Source organism: Coregonus clupeaformis, chromosome 2, assembly GCF_020615455.1.
Source record: "Coregonus clupeaformis isolate EN_2021a chromosome 2, ASM2061545v1, whole genome shotgun sequence".
Lineage (NCBI taxonomy): Eukaryota > Metazoa > Chordata > Actinopteri > Salmoniformes > Salmonidae > Coregonus > Coregonus clupeaformis.
In genome coordinates this window covers 35,715,934-35,735,761 of record NC_059193.1, presented here as the reverse complement: position 1 = coordinate 35,735,761, position 19,828 = coordinate 35,715,934, and the positions used below count along the sequence as shown (strand labels likewise).

The 19,828-nt window shown below is 43.9% G+C and overlaps 1 protein-coding gene across 1 annotated transcript in view; it reads right to left on the bottom strand.

Annotated features, from left to right (window-relative positions):
• Positions 1–19,828, bottom strand: part of LOC121534793 (phospholipid-transporting ATPase IA) — a 304,677-nt gene that overhangs the window by 55,703 nt on the left and 229,146 nt on the right. The window contains 1 exon segment of the mRNA XM_041841366.2: positions 18,065–18,175. Coding sequence (XP_041697300.1) covers positions 18,065–18,175 — 111 coding nt within the window.

The window sequence follows — 19,828 nt, the reverse complement described above, 5'->3', positions numbered from 1 at the left end:
TGCATCCTGTAGCACTAACTCCAAAAAGTTTTGGGACACTGTAAAGTCCATGGAGAATAAGAGCACTTCCTCCCAGCTGCCCACTGCACTGAGGCTAGGAAACACTATCACCACCGATAAATCTACAATAATCGAGAATTTCAACAAGCATTTTGCTACGGCTGGCCATGCGTTCCATCTGGCTACCACTACTCCGGCCAACAGCTCTGCAACCTCCGCTGCAACTTGCCCATGCCCCCTCCGCTTCTCCTTCACACAAATTCAGACAGCTGACATTCTGAAAGAGCTGCACAATCTGGACCCCTAAAAATCAGCTGGGCTAGACAATCTGGACCCTTTCTTTCTAAAACTAGCCGCCGAAATTGTCGCAACCCCTATTACTAGCCTGTTCAACCTCTCTTTCGTAACGTCTGAGATCCCCAGAGATTGGAAAGCTGCCGCGGTCATCCCCCTCTTCAAAGGGGGTGACACTCTAGATCCAAACTGTTACAGACCTATATCCATCCTGCCCTGCCTTTCGAAAGTATTTGAAAGCCAAGTTAACAAACAGATCACCGACCATTTCGAATCCCACCGTACCTTCCCCGCTATGCAATCCGGTTTCCGAGCTGGTCATGGGTGCACTTCAGCCACGCTCAAGGTCCTAAACAATATTATAACCGCGATCGTTAATAGACAGTACTGTGCAGCCGTCTTCATCGACCTGGCCAAGGCTTTCGACTCTGTCAACCACCGCATTCTTATTGGCAGACTAAATAGCCTTGGTTTCTCAAATGACTGCCTCGCCTGGTTCACCAACTACTTCTCAGATAGAGTTCAATGTGTCAAATCGGAGGGCCTGTTGTCTGGACCTATGGCAGTCTCTATGGGGGTGCCACAGGGTTTCTTCATGAGATTATAGAGCACAATAAATACCTGTTAAAGAAGCCAGGTAAGGACCCACTAGACAGTGGATAGAGTTGATATATTTTTGAAATGGATAGAGTTGATATATTCAAGTACGAAATCATCTGTTAGAACGAATGGGAATATGTCACATTCCTTTTCCCTACAACGAGGAAACCGTCAAGGAGATTGTCTCTCGCTACTGTTATTTGCCCTTAGTATAGAACCTCTGGCGGAAGCTATTCGAAGTGCCATAAATATTCATGGTCTGCAGGTGGGGCCAAATGAACACAAGATATCGCTATATGGAGACGATATCATCCTGTACATAACAGAGGCTGAGACAACGATTCCAAATATATTCAAATTAATAGGTGAATATGGTCCTACATCAGGCTATAAAATTAACGTTGGTAAAACTATTGCAATGATGACATTTGGTGATGCACCCTCAAGTATCAAAGACAACTACGCATTTAAGTGGACTGATACAAGCATGCGTTACTTGGGTGTTAATATTACATCAGACTATGGGAAACTATATGCTTTGAACTAACCCCTGTGATTAGTAAAATCACTGAAGATCTAGACCGTTGGATGCCCCTCCCTATATCTCTAGCAGGTCGAGTTGCTTCAGTGAAAACGAATGTCTTACCAAGAAGGCCCATATTAGTTATAAAAAACTACAGCTGTTCAAAGAATTGGGTGAGCTTGGCCTCCCTAACTTTAAATCATATTACTGGGCAGCGCAACTTAATCACATAGCATACCTGGCGCCAATGAAGTTGGCAGCCTCGCGACTAGCTCTTAGGAAACTTTGCAGTATTTTGTTTTTTTTATGTATTATTTTTTACATTATTAGCTCAGAAAATGTTTTGCATCATTACATCCAAAAACTATTGGATATCAGAGCGGCGGTAACTCACCAGCATTACGACCAGGAATACGACTTTCCCGAAGCAGATCCTTTGTTTGCTCTCCCCAGGGCAACTGAACTGATTCCAGTGGCTGACCCAAAACATTGCCGGCGGAGGAGAGGCACTCGGAGCGGCCTGCTGGTCTGACTTAGGAGGCGCGCACACCACCCACCGCTTCCAAGTATTCTACTCGCTAATCTTCAATCTTTGGTTAACAAAGTCGACGAACTACGGGCAAGGATTTCTTTCCAGAGAGACATCAAGGCCTGTAACATACTCTGTTTCACGGAAACTTGGCTCTCTTGGGATATTCTGTTGAAATCGGTCCAGCCAGATGGGTTCTCAGTTCATCGCGCAGACAGGAATAAATATCTCTCCGGGAAGCAGAAGGGCGGAGGTGTGTGTTTCATGATTAACGACTGATGGTGTAATTGTAGTAACATAGAGGAACTCGAGTCCTTCTGTTCACCCGACCTAGAATTTCTCACAATCAAATGCCGACCGTATTATCTCCCAAGATAATTTTCTTCGGTTATAGTCACAGCCGTGTATATCCCCCCTCAAGCCGATACCACGACGGCCCTCAAAGAACTTCACTGGACCTGCAAACTGGAAACCACATATCCTGAGGCTGCATTTATTGTAGCCGGGGATTTTAACAAAGCAAATTTGAGGACTAGGCTGTCGAAGATCAACATATCGACTGTTGTACTCGCGCTGCTAAAATCCTCAACCATTGCTATTCAAACTTCCGGGATGGTTATAAGGCCCTCCCCCGCCCTCCTTTCGGCAAATCTGAACACGACTCCATTTTGCTTCTCCCTTCCTATAGGCAAAAACTCAAACAGGAAGTACCCGTGCTAAGGACTATTCAACGCTGGTCTGACCAATCGGAATCCACGCTTCAAGATTGTTTTGATCACGCGGACTGGGATATGTTCTGGGTAGCTTCCGAAAATAATTTAGACATATACACTGAAACGGTGATGGAGTTTATCAGGAAGTGTATAGGTGATGTTGTGCCCACTGTGACTATTAAAACCTACCCTAACCAGAAACCGTGGATAGACGGCAGCATTCGTGCAAATCTGAAAGCGCGAACCACCGCATTCAACCATGGCAAAGTGACTGGGAATATGGCAGAATAGAAACAGTGTAGCTACTCACTCCGCAAGCCAATTAAACTGGCAAAACATCAGTATAGAGACAAAGTGGAGTCACAATTCAACGGCTCAGACACGAGACGTATGTGGCAGGGTCTACAGACAATCACGGACTACAAAAATAAAACCAGTCACGTCGACGACACCGACGTCTCGCTTACAGACAAGCTAAACACCTTCTTCGCCCGCTTTGAGGATAACACAGTGCCACTGACGAGGCCCACTACCAAGGACTGTGTCCTCTCCTTCTCCATGGCCGACGTGATTAAGACATTTAAGCATGTTAACCCCCGCAAGGCTGCCGGCCCAGACGGCATCCCTAGCCGCGTCCTCAGAGCATGCGCAGACCAGCTGGCTGGTGTGTTCATGGACATATTCAATCTCTCCCTTTCCCAGTCTGCTGTTCCCACATGCTTCAAGATGGCCACCATTGTTCCTGTACCCAAGAAAGCAAAGGTAACTGAACTAAATGACTATTGCCTTGTAGCACTCACCTCTGTCATCATGAAGTGCTTTGAGAGACTAGTCAAGGATCATATCACCTCTACCTTACCTGTCAACCTAGACCCACTTCAATTTGCTTACCGCCCCAATAGATCCACAGACGATGCAATTGCCATCACACTGCACACTGCCCTATCCCATCTGGACAAGCGGGATACCTATGTAAGAATGCTGTTCATTGACTATAGCTCAGCATTCAACACCATAGTACCCTCCAAGCTCATCATTAAGCTCGGGGCCCTGGGTCTGAACCCCGCCCTGTGCAACTGCGTCCTGGACTTCCTGACGGGCCGCCCCCAGGTGGTGAAGGTAGGAAACAACATCTCCACTTCGCTGATCCTCAACACTGGGGCCCCACAAGGGTGCGTGCTCAGCCCCCTCCTGTACTCCCTGTTCACCCATGACTGCGTGACCAAGCACGCCTCCAACTCAATCATCAAGTTTGCAGATGACACAACAGTAGTAGGCTTGATTACCAACAATGACGAGACTGCCTACAGGGAGGAGGTGAGGGCTCTGGGAGTGTGGTGCCAGGAAAATAACCTCTCACTCAACATCAACAAAACAAAGGAGATGATAGTGGACTTCAGGAAACAGCAGAGGGTGCACCCCCCTATCCACATCGACGGGACCGCAGTGGAGAAGGTGGAAAGCTTCAAGTTCCTTGGCGTACACATCACCGACAAACTGAAATGGTCCACCCACGCAGACAGTGTGGTGAAGAAGGCGCAACAGAGCAGGAGGCTGAAGAAATGTGGCTTATCACCTAAAACCCTCACAATCTTTTACAGATGCACAATTGAGAGCATCCTGTCGGGCTGTATCACCACCTGGTACGGCAACTGCACCGCCCACAACCGCAGGGCTCTCCAGAGGGTGATGCGGTCTGCCGAACGCATTACCGGGGACAGACTACCCGCCCTCCAAGACACATACAGCACCCGATGTCACAGGAAGGTCAAAAAGATCATCAAGGACATCCACCACCAGAGCCACTGCCTGTTCACCCCACTATCATCCAGAAGGCAAGGTCAGTACAGGTGCATCAAAGCTGGGACCGAGAGAATGAAAAACTGCTTATATCTCAAGGCCATCAGACTGTTAAATAGCCATCACTAGCACATTGGAGGCTGCTGCTGCCTATTGAAATCACTTGCCACTTTAAGAAATGGAACACTAGTCACTTTAATAATGTTTACATATCTTGTACTACTCATCTCATATGTATATACTGCATTCTATTCTATAATATTATTCTGTATCTTAGTCCATGCCGCTCTGTCATTGCTTGTCCATGTATATATTCTTGAATCCCATTCCTTACTTTTTTGTGTGTATTGGGTATATGTTGTGTAATTGTTAGATATTACTGCACTGTCGGAGCTAGAAGCATAAGCATTTCGCTACACCCGCTATAATGTCTGCTAAACAAGTGTATGTGACTAATATCATTTGATTTGATTTGATTTAACATCATGGATTTAACAACCAAAGGATTTGTCATGGCTTGAAATTGAGAGTCAATATTGTGATATGCCTTTGCATTGTCTTCTCCTTATAGCAGACCCTATTTCTATTGACAGGATTAAAACAAAAACCCAATTATTACTCTTACATTGAAGACATGGAGGGAAGTTCAACGCCAATATAAACTGAGTATTGCCATTTGTAGATGCTGGCCTATATTCCACAACCCAGCCTTTCCTCCTGCTGCTATGTCCCAAGGATTCAGGGAATGGGAAGAGAGTCTCTCAACTATTCAAAGGCTCCATTTTTAAAGCATTTCAAGAAATCCAGGAGGAATTAATTATGTCCCCCCCCCCCCAAAGAATCATAGGTACCTTCAAGTAAGGCAACTCATTGTTAAAAAAGGATTACTAAAAAAAATGACCGAGCCGATTACTCCTATTGACGAGATGATTGAATTACTTCATCAAGAGGAAAACATTGGAAACATTTAAAAGTTTTATCACAATATCCTTAACATGCAAATATTATCTTTATATAATCTTAGGAACTCATGGCAGGTTGAATTACAGGTGCAGATATCAGAGGAGTGTTGGGGGAATATATGGAAAACACTGTATAAAGCCAATATATGTAACCGAACAAGGGAGTTTCAATTCAAAGTACTACATAATTTTTTTATGAGCCCTGATGAACTTAATAAAATGAAAAAATGAATATCTGCTACGTGTTGGAGGCAGTGTGGACAAATAGGTACTTTATCACATATATTTTGGCTGAAATCCTCCATGTTATACAGTACATCACAGGTATTATTATTCAACCAGACCCATATCATCTCCTTCTAGGTATTGTTCCTGTGGAGAAACTCCAATCCTCTCCACTTAATTGATAGATTATCTTTTAGCAGCAGAAATGCTTTTAAAAGCAGGAAATGTGTAACAAAATGCTGGAAAAATGAACATGCACCCTCAAAAGATATGTGGTTAGGTCTATGCGGGGAACTTGCTGACATGGAGAGAATTACATCAATCTTGCAACATAGACAGTATAGGTATAGGGCGGCAGGTAGCTTAGTGGTTAAGAGCGTTGTGCCAGTAACCGAAAGGTTGCTGGTTCTAATCCCCGAGCCGACTAGGTGAAAAAAAAAATCTGTCGATGTGCCCTTGAGCAAGGCACTTAACCCTAATTGCTCCTGTATGTCGCTCTGGATAAGAGCGTCTGCTAAATGACTAATTATTATTTATTTAATTATAGGTATGAAGGTGTCTGGTCAGAGTTCCTGACATATCGTACTGGTCTTATTCTGTAATTTCTGTTATTTTTCTTTGTTTCTGTTGTTTTTCTGTGGCTTTATCCAAATTGTATTCTTATTCAGACTCTGGAAATATTTGCTCTATACAGCCAAAATGTACCCATAACATGTGAATGTAATTACGCTCCTTTGCAAAGATAGCAAAGGTATGTTGTATGGTACGGGGAAAAAAAAGCAGGGGGAATCAGATCACTATGATTGCCAGGAACTTTACTTTTGGTTTATATTTTCATTTGTTGCGCTACTAGTACTGCCTGTTGATGTTAAGGAGGCAGCTGTTGCTAGCTAGCATGGCTTTCTGCAATGCCGATGGTTAGCTGTGCTGCCAACGTATGCTAGCGTTGCATTATGGGAGATGTGGTTTTAGCTGAATGTGGTTTTAGCTGAATGGGATAAATGCGATTTCACGTTGTAGCTTGTTTGAATTCAAGTGTTTTTGTACATGAGTTGTTGTATTTTAATACTGTCAATACTGAAAGCACCTCGCAATGTATTGGAGATGTGAGACAGGATATGTGTTTTACTTTTCTTCATGCTCCTCTATAGAACAACTTGTCAGATGGTGCACTGAAGACTGATGTGTTCCTGTTCAGACTTATCATAATACCATTGCAGGTAAGGTTCTGTTGTCTAAGAATTACTATTATACAGTCTTTGTACTGAAGATTGTCTATTACTTTATTCTATACATTATGGCTTTATGTATGAATGTGATTGTGTGAAAAAAAAAGCATATGTCAGGCAATAAGAGGCCTCATTGTCTGGACATTTTCTGGATGAGATTTTCTACTCGTGTGAGAAACAGTGAAACAGCCTGGCCGTCTCTGTGTTATTGTGTGGACAGACAGTGGCGCTGAACAGATCCTCTCTGTTGGATCAGCCATGGCTGTTGAAGGGACATCAGGGTTGCTGTGTTGTGCCACGGCCAGGCTGCGAACATTTCCTTGCTTCATTTAACTGCATTATGAAGGCCTGAATTCCTACAAATTCTCAGCTCGGACACGCCCCATTCCCAATCTACCAGCCCTTCCCATTCAATCGTGCGAGCAAATGCGCAAACATTTTCACCCGCCCACCCCTCCTGTTCATTCCCATGGGCGAGGAGAGAGAAGCAAGTGTGTGTATGCGTGCTCCTAAACCATACACCCCCATCCCCCCTACTACCCCGCCCACCCATTCCAGCTCCCGCTCTTCCCTCCATAAGGTGCATTCTACCGTGATGTTGTTTTTTAAAGAGGGGGCCGCTGCTTGTCAACTACGTTTTTTCTCAGACACACACAAGACATTCACTTTAGTCGAAGAACATGGAGCAGGTTAAACCGGTGGTGTGGCCGACGTCGTGGTAATGAGTGGCTAGCCTGTAGTGTTGCACGGTATACCAAAACGTCAAACATTTTTTGATTTAAAAAAACAACCAGTTCGGTACTAGAATTGTTGTTACGTTTGGTAATTCTGTCAAATGTGTCTCACATGATTGAGAGCATTAAGTCTGGCAGCCCCATTTCAGTGCCAAGAGCCTGCTCCACTTACTCATTCATTGATAAAGCTGTCTGGGATGCATTAGCTCCCCAGTCCCCACTCATGCTGCACAGAAGTTAACACATTTGAATAATGCAACTAAATACATTTCCAAGGCCTCCGGAGTGGCGCAGCGGTCTAATGCACTACAGCCCCGGGTTCGAACCCAGGCTGTGTCACAGCCGGCTGTGACCGGGAGACCCATGAGGCGGTGCATAATTGGCCCAGCGTCGTCCGGGAGGGTTTGGTCGCCAGCTGGACGGTGTTTCCTCAGACACATTGGTGCGGCTGGCTTCTGGGTTAAGCGAGCAGTGTGTCAAGAAGCAGTGCCGATTTCAAAGCTGATTGTCACCAAAAACGTGATTAATTCACTTTGTCTCCCTCGCCACCAAAAACTCATTCACATCGTCGTCTTACTTTGCCTCCTGTCTTGTTTCCACTAGATTCCACAGCCACAAAGTCAGATTCCACAGCCACATTCTGCCTGTGAATTTAAATGTTAACGTTTTAGTCATTTAGCAGACGCTCTTATCCGACTTACAGGAGCAATTAGGGTGAAGGGCCTTGCTCAAGGGCACATCGACAGATTTTTTTCACCTAGTCATCTCAGGGATTCAAACCAACAACCTTTCGGTTACTGGTCCAACGCTCTTAAGCACTAGGCTACCTGCTGCTCATTAATTTCTTAAAGAGACAGCACACACTTTTATAAAATAAAATATTATTTTATACAAATGTTGTTAATCAGTACAATAAAATAATATGTTCTCTTAGCAGTTGCCAATAAAATAAGTCCTAAATGGAAGGGATTGTCATCTGTAGCCCCATGAAATCAGCTAAAACAAGCTCAATTACTCAATGCATGCTCAAACCCCTATTGAATAATATGCATTCACCTGTATTGTGAATAGACCTAGGCTACATCTTGATTTAGCCAGTTTATCAAGAGATTTACCATTCAAATAAATGATTACCATTGTGTTGTTTTGTAGCTAGATTGGTTAAAAAAAAAGTATAATCGGTTGTATAATTGATTAAATTAACGCGTACATGGCGGTAAAAAAAAAATGGACATACAAATGTTCAAATGTAATGATATTGAACTTAAAAGATGCCCAACGATTGAACAGACCATTAGCTGAGTTAGCTGTTTTGGTATCAAGTATCGTGATCAAGTATTATTGTATCGTATCGAAGTCCGAATTCTGGTATCGTGACAACACTACTAGCCTGGGGTCAAAGTGCTGAATTAATTAAGGGCTGGCTCAATGAGGGGCTCCGGGCTGATATATTGTTGTGCTAAGTTTAAAAAGAAGCCTATTCAGAGCATGCGGTAACGGCTTATGCGTGAGTGTTTTGGCCTGGTACTTCGGGTCCTGGTAGCGCCCCTCTCTCACTCTCTTGAGAGACAGATGAATTGATTTGCTCATTAGGAGAAGGACCAGGCAGGGTCTTTTCTTATTTTTTTCCCCCTTCCTCTTCATTGAGCGTCACTCAGCAGAGGGGTGTGGTTGGCCTCTCTCCCCAGTGCACATTCTGAAAAACAGAGCAGGGGGAAACGGAGGGAGAGGGAAGAAGGGAATGCGACCTGCCAATAAAGAAGCTCCCCTGCATATTCATCAGCCAAATCTAATATTCTGCGACACCGTCCCATGGATGCGTAGGCCTCTGTGTGGGAGGAAGGGGATGGAGGAGGGAGAGAGAGGAGTGACATTTGTCCACAACAAAATGACAGCCCGCTTTGCTCCAGAAAAAATGCAAACGGTGTCCTTATCCTGGTGGTTGTGTTCACAGTGTGTCACCAGTCGGCAGGCTGTGCTCAGCTCAGCACTAGGCCCTCCTCTCTCGGTCACCAGGCGTTCTCCAGGCTTTCTGAGCATCTTGTAATAACCTCGTAAATGCCACTTGTCTATCAGCCTCTCCGGGGCCACTTGACGATATGTCAATCAAGCAAAGTAGTGCCCAGCTGGACCAAACATTTGAATTAGGTTGTTATGGCAACATCATTGAAAAGGTCTCTCAGTTTAAATGTGGCAAATCCTTCCATTTTGTCCAATTGTTTTTATTTTGTTTGTTTAGCATTGCAAGATTATAGACAAAGGAAAGAAAGTATGACTGCTGCGTTAAATATAATTTGGCATTTGTGTGTAATATATAATGGTTCACAGTATTTTCTGCTCCCTCACATCCCCCGCAATAATCTGACCATCATGATCTCCCTCCAACTATACCTCACAAAGTTATGAAAATGTTAAGTCCTGTCAAGTTTGAATGTTCCTTCTGAATGATTGTCCTGTCATAAAAAGACAGCTCATTAGCTGAGTGAGAGAGAGACTAACAGGCCATGAGAAAAATGACTGAGGCATTGCATGGCAGCCCAACCTGTTGCTCCAACAGACAGTGCAGTGTCAGCCTCACTTCCTGACTCTCAATTAACCTCCACCCATCCAGGCTCCCAGCAAAGCAGCAATTATAACATAGCTACTGATCCCACCACCAAAGAACAGCAAGCTGCACCTACACTCACATTCCCTACAATGACCTTGGAAAAACCCTTTCCCCCTCTCTGTGCCTTTCAAACAACCAAAGGCTAATGCTAGAATAATTCAGTTAGGAAAACTTTGTAATGAGCTTGCTTTGCTCAGAATCTCCCACCACCACCAGTCAAGTCTTGTCCTAATTTAAATAAAGGAAAGAGAGAGGGTCATATGGCCTGGTGTGTGATGAGAACCTCTGGTCTTTTGCAATCATGTCAAAAGTTTTGCCAACTATTTCATTGTTTCCCAGTGGGTGCAACAAGATTACCCCAAGGACGAAAGATAACAACATGAAAGGGATCAGCGTTTACATTAAAAGGTCTCATTTCTAGTGTGTTTGCCTTCGGCACCGGTGGCCCTTGACTGCAATTTGAATAATATTTTTGTTTTCTCATTTACATTTGGTACCCTATCTTACACCTAAATGGTTTGATGGAAATCCAAGCTGTACTTTGCATGTGCACTGAGTCAAAGGGAAATGGTGAATGAGACACTAAAAACACAACGATATATGCGCATATGGTGCCCTATGAAAAATGAAGAGTTTCCCAGAAGCCATGTTCCAACAGTGCAAAGTAACAGTCAGCTCATTTGAAATCCACTGAAAGACATTGCTTCCATAGCCCCGGGCCTTCATACATACACTCTTAGAAAAAAGGGTTCCAAAAGGGTTCTTCAACTGTCCCCATAGGAGAACCCTTTTTGGTTCCAGGTAGAACCTTTTTGGGTTCCAGGTAGACCCCTTTTGGGTTCCAGGTTCTTCATAGAACCCAAAAGGGTTCTACCTAGAACCAAAAATTGTTATTCAAATGGTTCTCCTATGGGGACAGTCGAATAACCCTTTAAGGTTCTATACTGAACAAAAACGCAACATGCAACAATTAAAGATTTTACTGAGTTACAGTTCATAGAAGGAAATCAGTCAATTGAAATAAATAAATTAGGCCCTAATCTATGGATTTTTCCCGCATGTGAAGAAGCCGGATGTGGAGGTCCTGGGCTGGTGTGGTTACACGTGGTCTACGGTTGTGAGGACGGTTGGATGTACTGCCAAATTCGCTAAAACGACGTTAGAGAAATTAAGATTAAATTCTCTGGCAACAGCTCTGGTGGACATCCCTGCAGTCAGCATGCCAACTGCACGCTCCCTCAAAACTTGAGACATCTGTGGCATTGTGTTGTGTGACAAAACTGCACATTTTAGTGTGGCCTTTTATTGTCCCCAGCATAAGGTGCACCTGTGTAATGATCATGCTGTTTAATCAGCTTCTTGATATGCCACACCTGTCAGGTGGATGGATTATCTTGGCAAAGGATAATGCACAAGATTTTAGAGAAATAAACTTTTTGTGCGTATGGAACATTTCTGGGATCTTTTATTTCAGCTCATGAAAAATGGGACCAACACTTTACATGTTGCGTTTATATTTTTGTTCAGTATAGATAGATAGCACCTTTTTTTCTATGAGCGTAGATAGACACAGACATACATAGAGGCCTTGAGGTTACACTCATACATACATAGTAATCCTTGAGGCTTCGCCAAGATTTACCGCAGCACATAAACCAAAACGAGGATGGAAAAAGAGTTCACAGGTCAAGTGTCTCAGAAAAATACAATCGTAAAGGGCTCAGATTTCCCGTACGTGTTGTGTCGCTTACAGTGTGCAATCCTTCGGTCTCTGTAATGCGCCGGGAGCATTTTGTCAGTGGTGGTGTTGACATTCTCATGACATCAGGATGATCTTCGCTGATCTTCGGCAGCCCCTGAATAGTTGGGCTCAGAAGCCCCTTGTCCAATCCTCCAGTGTGCCCGGGAGCACACAGTGATGACTCTCTCAGGGTGGAGAGGGGAGCATTTAATTCACTGTGTCTGTATCACTGGCCCCTGAGGGCAGACGTCTCAAGCCAAAGGAATGCCAGTCAGAAGAGAGGGGGGTAACTTTTGTTGAAAAACTGTTGTTTAAAAAAGTATTGAGAATTCCACCCACAAACTATCTTTTGGTATTTCTTTCATTAGTCCATTGTTGATTTGTCCCACATTTTTTGCATGTCAGCAATCAAGTTTTCAAGATATATAACTTTCAAAATACAGAAATATAGCCAGTATGATGCATTTTGCAGTCCGGCTGTATTTCTGTATTTTGAAAGTTATATATCTTGAAAACTTGTCAAGTCAAATAAAATAAAATAATATTTGTCACATGCGCCGAGTACAACAGGTGTAGACCTTACCGTGAAATGCTTACTTATAAGCCCTTAACCAACAATGCAGTTCAAGAAAGAGTTAAGAAAATATTGACTAAATAAACTAAAGTAAAAAATAAAAATAACAACACTATAACACTATAACAACACTATAAAATAACAATAATGAGGCTATATACAGGGGGTACCGGTACCGAGTCAATATGCGGGGGCACAGGTTAGTCGAGGTAATTTGTACATGTAGGTAGGGGTAAAGTGACTATGCATAGATAATAAACAGCGAGTAGCAGAAGTGTAAAAACAAAGGGAGTAATGTAAATAGTCCGGGTGGCCATTTGATTATTTCTTCAGCAGTCTTATGGCTTGGGGGTAGAAGCTGTTAAGGAGCCTTTTGGTCCTAGACTTGGCGCTCCGGTACCGCTTGCCGTGCGTTAGCAGAGAGAACAGTCTATAACTTGGGTGACTGGAGTCTTCAACAATTTTTTGGGCCTTCCTCTGACCTAGTATATAGGTCCTGGATGGCAGGAAGCTTGGCCCCAGTGATGTACTGGGCCGTACGCACTACCCTCTGTAGAGCCTTACGGTCTGATGCCGAGCAGTTGCCATACCAGGCGGTGATGCAACCGGTCAAGATGCTCTCGATGGTGCAGCTGTAGAACCTTTTGAGGATCTGGGGACCCATGCCAAATCCTTTCAGTCTCCTGAAGGGGAAAAGGTGTTGTCATGCCCTCTTCACGACTGTCTTGGTGTGTTTGGACAAGGAACTTGAAACTCTCAACCCTCTCCACTACAGCCCCGTCGATGTTAATGGGGGCCTGTTCGGCCTGCCTTTTCCTGTAGTCCACGATCAGCTCCTTTGTCTTACTCACATTGAGGGAGAGGTTGTTGTCCTGGCACAACACTGAAGGTCTCTGACCTCCTTCCTATAGGCTGTCTCATCGTTGTCGGTGATCAGGCCTACCACTGTTGTGTCGTCTGCAAACTTAATGATGGTGTTGGAGTCATGTTTGGCCACTTAGTCGTGGGTGAACAGGGAGTATAGGAGGGGACTAAGCACGCACCCCTGAGGGGCCCCAGTGTTGAGGATCAGCTTGGCAGATGTGTTGTTGCCTACCCTTACCACCTGGGGGCGGCCCGTCAGGAAGTCCGGGATTGGGGCGGTATTTTCACTCAAAGGACGTTACAGGACGTTTACTCAAAGCATGCGAGGACCAACTGGAATAAAGTTTGCCTGCATTAAGGTCCCCGGTCACTAGGAGCGCCGCTTCTGGGTGAGCATTTTCTTGTTTGCTTATGGCCTTATACAGCTCGTTGAGTGTGGTTTTAGTGTTGGTTTGAGGTGGTAAATAGACGGCTACAAATAATATAGATGAGAACTCTCTTGGTAGATAGTGTGGTCTACAGCTAATTATGAGGTACTCTACCTCAGGCGAGCAATACCTCGAGACTTCTCGTCCCTCGTCTTACCAGACGTATCTTCTCTGTCCTGCCGTTGCACTGAAAACCCAGCCAGCTCTATATTATCCATGTCGTCGTTCAACCACGACTTGTGGGGAAATATAATATATTACAGTTTTTAATGTCCCATTGGTAGGATAGTCTTAATAGTAGATCATCCATTTTATTTTCCAAAGATTTCACGTTTGCCGGAGGTGGAAGAACTTTGTCTCTGTCTTTTTTTCACGCAAATGACCGGGATTTGGGCCTGGTCTCGAGAAAGCAGTATATCCTTCGCGTTGGACTCGTTAAAGAAAAAATCTTTGTCCAGTTCGAGGTGAGTAATCGCTGTGAGTAATGTCCAGAAGCTCTTTTCGGACATAAGAGACGGTAGCAGCAACATTATGTACAAAATAAGTAAAAAATAAATTACGAACAACGCAAAAAAACTAACAAAATAGCACAGTTGGTTAGGAGCCCGTAAAACGGCAGCCATCCCCTCCGGCGTCACTCTTGGTCTTAGCCTTGAAGCTGCTATTAGCACAAGGCCTCTGTTAAATGCCATCACAGGCCACGGAGACCAAGAGGCTCCACATTGAGTGGAGCTGAATTCCTACCATCTATCCTACAGCGTTCTAAAAATTGGCATTGGATTCTTGACAACTGGCTTCCAGTAAAGCTGAATATACATGGATTCTGTTTTATATCATATCATGTTTTATACAGTGGGGAGAACAAGTATTTGATACACTGCCGAATTTGCAGGTTTTCCTACTTACAAAGCATGTAGAGGTCTGTAATTTTTATCATAGGTACACTTCAACTGTGAGAGACGGAATCTAAAACAAAAATCCAGAAAATCACATTGTATGATTTTTAAGTAATTAATTTGCATTTTATTGCATGACATAAGTATTTGATACATCAGAAAAGCAGAACTTAATATTTGGTACAGAAACCTTTGTTTGCAATTACAGAGATCATACGTTTCCTGTAGGTCTTGACCAGGTTTGCACACACTGCAGCAGAGATTTTGGCCCACTCCTCCGTACAGACCTTCTCCAGATCCTTCAGGTTTCGGGGCTGTCGCTGGGCAATACAGACTTTCAGCTCCCTCCAAAGATTTTCTATTGGGTTCATGTCTGGAGACTGGCTAGGCCACTCCAGGACCTTGAGATGCTTCTTACGGAGCCACTCCTTAGTTGCCCTGGCTGTGTGTTTCGGGTCGTTGTCATGCTGGAAGACCCAGCCACGACCCATCTTCAATGCTCTTACTGAGGGAAGGAGGTTGTTGGCCAAGATCTCGCGATACATGGCCCCATCCATCCTCCCCTCAATACGGTGCAGTCGTCCTGTCCCCTTTGCAGAAAAGCATCCCCAAAGAATGATGTTTCCACCTCCATGATTCATGGTTGGGATGGTGTTCTTGGGGTTGTACTCATCCTTCTTCTTCGTCCAAACACGGCGAGTGGAGTTTAGACCAAAAAGCTCTATTTTTGTCTCATCAGACCACATGACCTTCTCCCATTCCTCCTCTGGATCATCCAGATGGTCATTGGCAAACTTCAGACGGGCCTGGACATGCGCTGGCTTGAGCAGGGGGAACTTGCGTGCGCTGCAGGAATTTAATCCATGACGGCGTAGTGTGTTACTAATGGTTTTCTTTGAGACTGTGGTCCCAGCTCTCTTCAGGTCATTGACCAGGTCCTGCCGTGTAGTTCTGGGCTGATCCCTCACCTTCCTCATGATCATTGATGCCCCACGAGGTGAGATCTTGCATGGAGCCCCAGACCGAGGGTGATTGACCGTCATCTTGAACTTCTTCCATTTTCTAATAATTGCGCCAACAGTTGTTGCCTTCTCACCAAACTGCTTGCCTATTGTCCTGTAGCCCATCCCAGCCTTGTGCAGGTCTACAATTTTATCCCTGATGTCCTTACACAGCTCTCTGGTCTTGGCCATTGTGGAGAGGTTGGAGTCTGTTTGATTGAGTGTGTGGACAGGTGTCTTTTATACAGGTAACGAGTTCAAACAGGTGCAGTTAATACAGGTAATGAGTGGAGAACAGGAGGGCTTCTTAAAGAAAAACTAACAGGTCTGTGAGAGCCGGAATTCTTACTGGTTGGTAGGTGATCAAATACTTATGTCATGCAATAAAATGCAAATTAATTACTTAAAAATCATACAATGTGATTTTCTGGATTTTTGTTTAAGATTCCGTCTCTCACAGTTGAAGTGTACCTATGATAAAAATTACAGACCTCTACATGCTTTGTAAGTAGGAAAACCTGCAAAATCGGCAGTGTATCAAATAATTGTTCTCCCCACTGTATATCTGTATATAGACTTGGACAAATTGGCAAACTAGTGTATAGGACATACAGTGGAGAAAAAAAGTATTTAGTCAGCCACCAATTGTGCAAGTTCTCCCACTTAAAAAGATGAGAGAGGCCTGTAATTTTCATCATAGGTACACGTCAACTATGACAGAGAAATTGAGAATTTTTTTCTCCAGAAAATCACATTGTAGGATTTTTAATGAATTTATTTGCAAATTATGGTGGAAAATAAGTATTTGGTCACCTACAAACAAGCAAGATTTCTGGCTCTCACAGACCTGTAACTTCTTCTTTAAGAGGCTCCTCTGTCCTCCACTCGTTACCTGTATTAATGGCACCTGTTTGAACTTGTTATCAGTATAAAAGACACCTGTCCACAACCTCAAACAGTCACACTCCAAACTCCACTATGGCCAAGACCAAAGAGCTGTCAAAGGACACCAGAAACAAAATTGTAGACCTGCACCAGGCTGGGAAGACTGAATCTGCAATAGGTAAGCAGCTTGGTTTGAAGAAATCAACTGTGGGAGCAATTATTAGGAAATGGAAGACATACAAGACCACTGATAATCTCCCTCGATCTGGGGCTCCACGCAAGATCTCACCCCGTGGGGTCAAAATGATCACAAGAACGGTGAGCAAAAATCCCAGAACCACACGGGGGGACCTAGTGAATGACCTGCAGAGAGCTGGGACCAAAGTAACAAAGCCTACCATCAGTAACACACTACGCCGCCAGGGACTCAAATCCTGCAGTGCCAGACGTGTCCCCCTGCTTAAGCCAGTACATGTCCAGGCCCGTCTGAAGTTTGCTAGAGTGCATTTGGATGATCTAGAAGAGGATTGGGAGAATGTCATATGGTCAGATGAAACCAAAATAGAACTTTTTGGTAAAAACTCAACTCGTCGTGTTTGGAGGACAAAGAATGCTGGTGGAAACATCATGCTTTGGGGCTGTTTTTCTGCAAAGGGACCAGGACGACTGATCCGTGTAAAGGAAAGAATGAATGGGGCCATGTATCGTGAGATTTTGAGTGAAAACTTCCTTCCATCAGCAAGGGCATTGAAGATGAAACGTGGCTGGGTCTTTCAGCATGACAATGATCCCAAACACACCGCCCGGGCAACGAAGGAGTGGCTTCGTAAGAAGCATTTCAAGGTCCTGGAGTGGCCTAGCCAGTCTCCAGATCTCAACCCCATAGAAAATCTTTGGAGGGAGTTGAAAGTCCGTGTTGCCCAGCGACAGCCCCAAAACATCACTGCTCTAGAGGAGATCTGCATGGAGGAATGGGCCAAAATACCAGCAACAGTGTGTGAAAACCTTGTGAAGACTTACAGAAAACGTTTGACCTGTGTCATTGCCAACAAAGGGTATATAACAAAGTATTGAGAAACTTTTGTTATTGACCAAATACTTATTTTCTACCATAATTTGCAAATAAATTCATTAAAAATCCTACAATGTGATTTTCTGGATTTTTTTTTCTCATTTTGTCTGTCATAGTTGACGTGTACCTATGATGAAAATTACAGGCCTCTCTCATCTTTTTAAGTGGGAGAACTTGCACAATTGGTGGCTGACTAAATACTTTTTTTCCCCACTGTATGCCTTAGTCATTAAAAATAAATAAAAAATCCCTTCACTTCAACCTGGTAATGTCATGTGGAAAATCTATGTTTTTTATGCCAATCGAGTTTACTGCCTTACCACTGCCATGGGAAGCCTACGGGAGACATCGAAGGTTGTTGGTGTCAAGAGAGCTGCATGACTTACCTCAATGATGTACAGGACAATGTTCTTGTAGAAGCAGTACAGGATACACTTGGCTACGCGGTTGTAATTCCAGGCACCGTGGACCAGCAATAGATTCTTCAAGTATTTGAACTGTGTGGGAGGGAAGGGCCAAGATAAATGAATAACCTAAAAGTTGTAACACAGGCATTATAACGTTTGTACACAGAGTGTTCCTGGGCAACCCAGGACCGGGGCTATCCCTCGAGGAAAAAAATGCATTTGAGAGGAACTCTTGGATGAAATAAAGAAACAATCTTATCGTCGTTTGACAGCAGGAAACTGAAGGGTCACAGGGGAGTCGAGGGTAGGATCTTCACTGAGAAATTCCAGGCATTTTTTGTCATCGTTTGATTAGGGGTTAATTTTGCCTTAAGGTGTTGAAAAGGGGAGAGCCAGAGAGGGGTTATGCTCTCCCAGAGCTTGACATAACAATTTAATGGGTTTCTGATAATTCTACTATTTGGGGCGTGTCGTGGACGTCATAATCATGTAATCGCTTGCTGATAACATTGATTAGATTGAGCAGGTTGCTCTGTTTAGTCTTGATTACCAAAAAGCTTAGCTTTTACAAACAATGATATCTCATCCTGTTTTCCAGTATGGTGACAAAAGGACATCTATTGAGTTCTATGTGACTTCTAAGTCATTTACTTCTATGTAATGTACAGTGCCTTGCAAAAGTCTTCATCCCCCTTGGCGTTTTTCCTATTTTGTTGCATTACAACCTGTAATTTAAATGGATTTTTATTTGGATTTCATGTAATGGACATACACAAAATAGTCCAAATTGGTGAAGTGAAATGAAAAGTGGTGCGTGCATATGTTTTCACCCCCTTTGCTATGAAGCCCCTAAATAAGATCTGGTGCAACTAATTACCTTCAGAAGTCACATAATTAGTTAAATAAAGTCCACCTGTGTGTCACATGTTCTGAGTCTATATATATATACACCTGTTCTGAAAGGCCCCAGAGTCTGCAACACGACTAAGCAAGGAGCACCACCAAGCAAGCAGCACCATGAAGACCAAGGAGCTCTCCAAACAGGTCAGGGGCAAAGTTGTGGAGAAGTACAGATCAGGGTTGGGTTATAAAAAAATATCAGAAACTTTGAACATCCCATGGAGCACCATTAAATCCATTATTAACATTTTTTAAAGAATATGGCACAACAACAAACCTGCCAAGAGAGGGCCACCCACCAAAACTCACAGACCAGGCAAGGAGGGCATTAATCAGAGAGGCAACAAAGAGACCAAATATAACCCTGAAGGAGCTGCAATGCTCCACAGCGGAGATTGGAGTATCTGTCCATAAGACCACTTTAAGCCGTACACTCCACAGAGCTGGGCTTTACGGAAGTGTGGCCAGAAAAAAGTAATTGCTTAAAGAAAAAAATAAGCAAACACGTTTGGTGTTCGGCAAAAGCAATGTGGGAGACTCCCCAAACATATGGAAGAAGGTACTCTGGTCAGATGAGACTAAAATTGAGCTTTTTGGCCATCAAGGAAAACGCTATGTCTGGCTCAAACCCAACACCTCTCATCACCCTGAGAACACCATCCCCACAGTGAAGCATGGTGGTGGCAGCATCATGCTGTGGGGATGTTTTTCATCGGCAGGGACTGGGAAACTGGTCAGAATTGAAGGAATGATGGATGGCGCTAAATACAGGGAAATTCTTGAGGGAAACCTGTTTCAGTCTTCCAGAGATTTGAGACTGGGACGGAGGTTCACCTTCCAGCA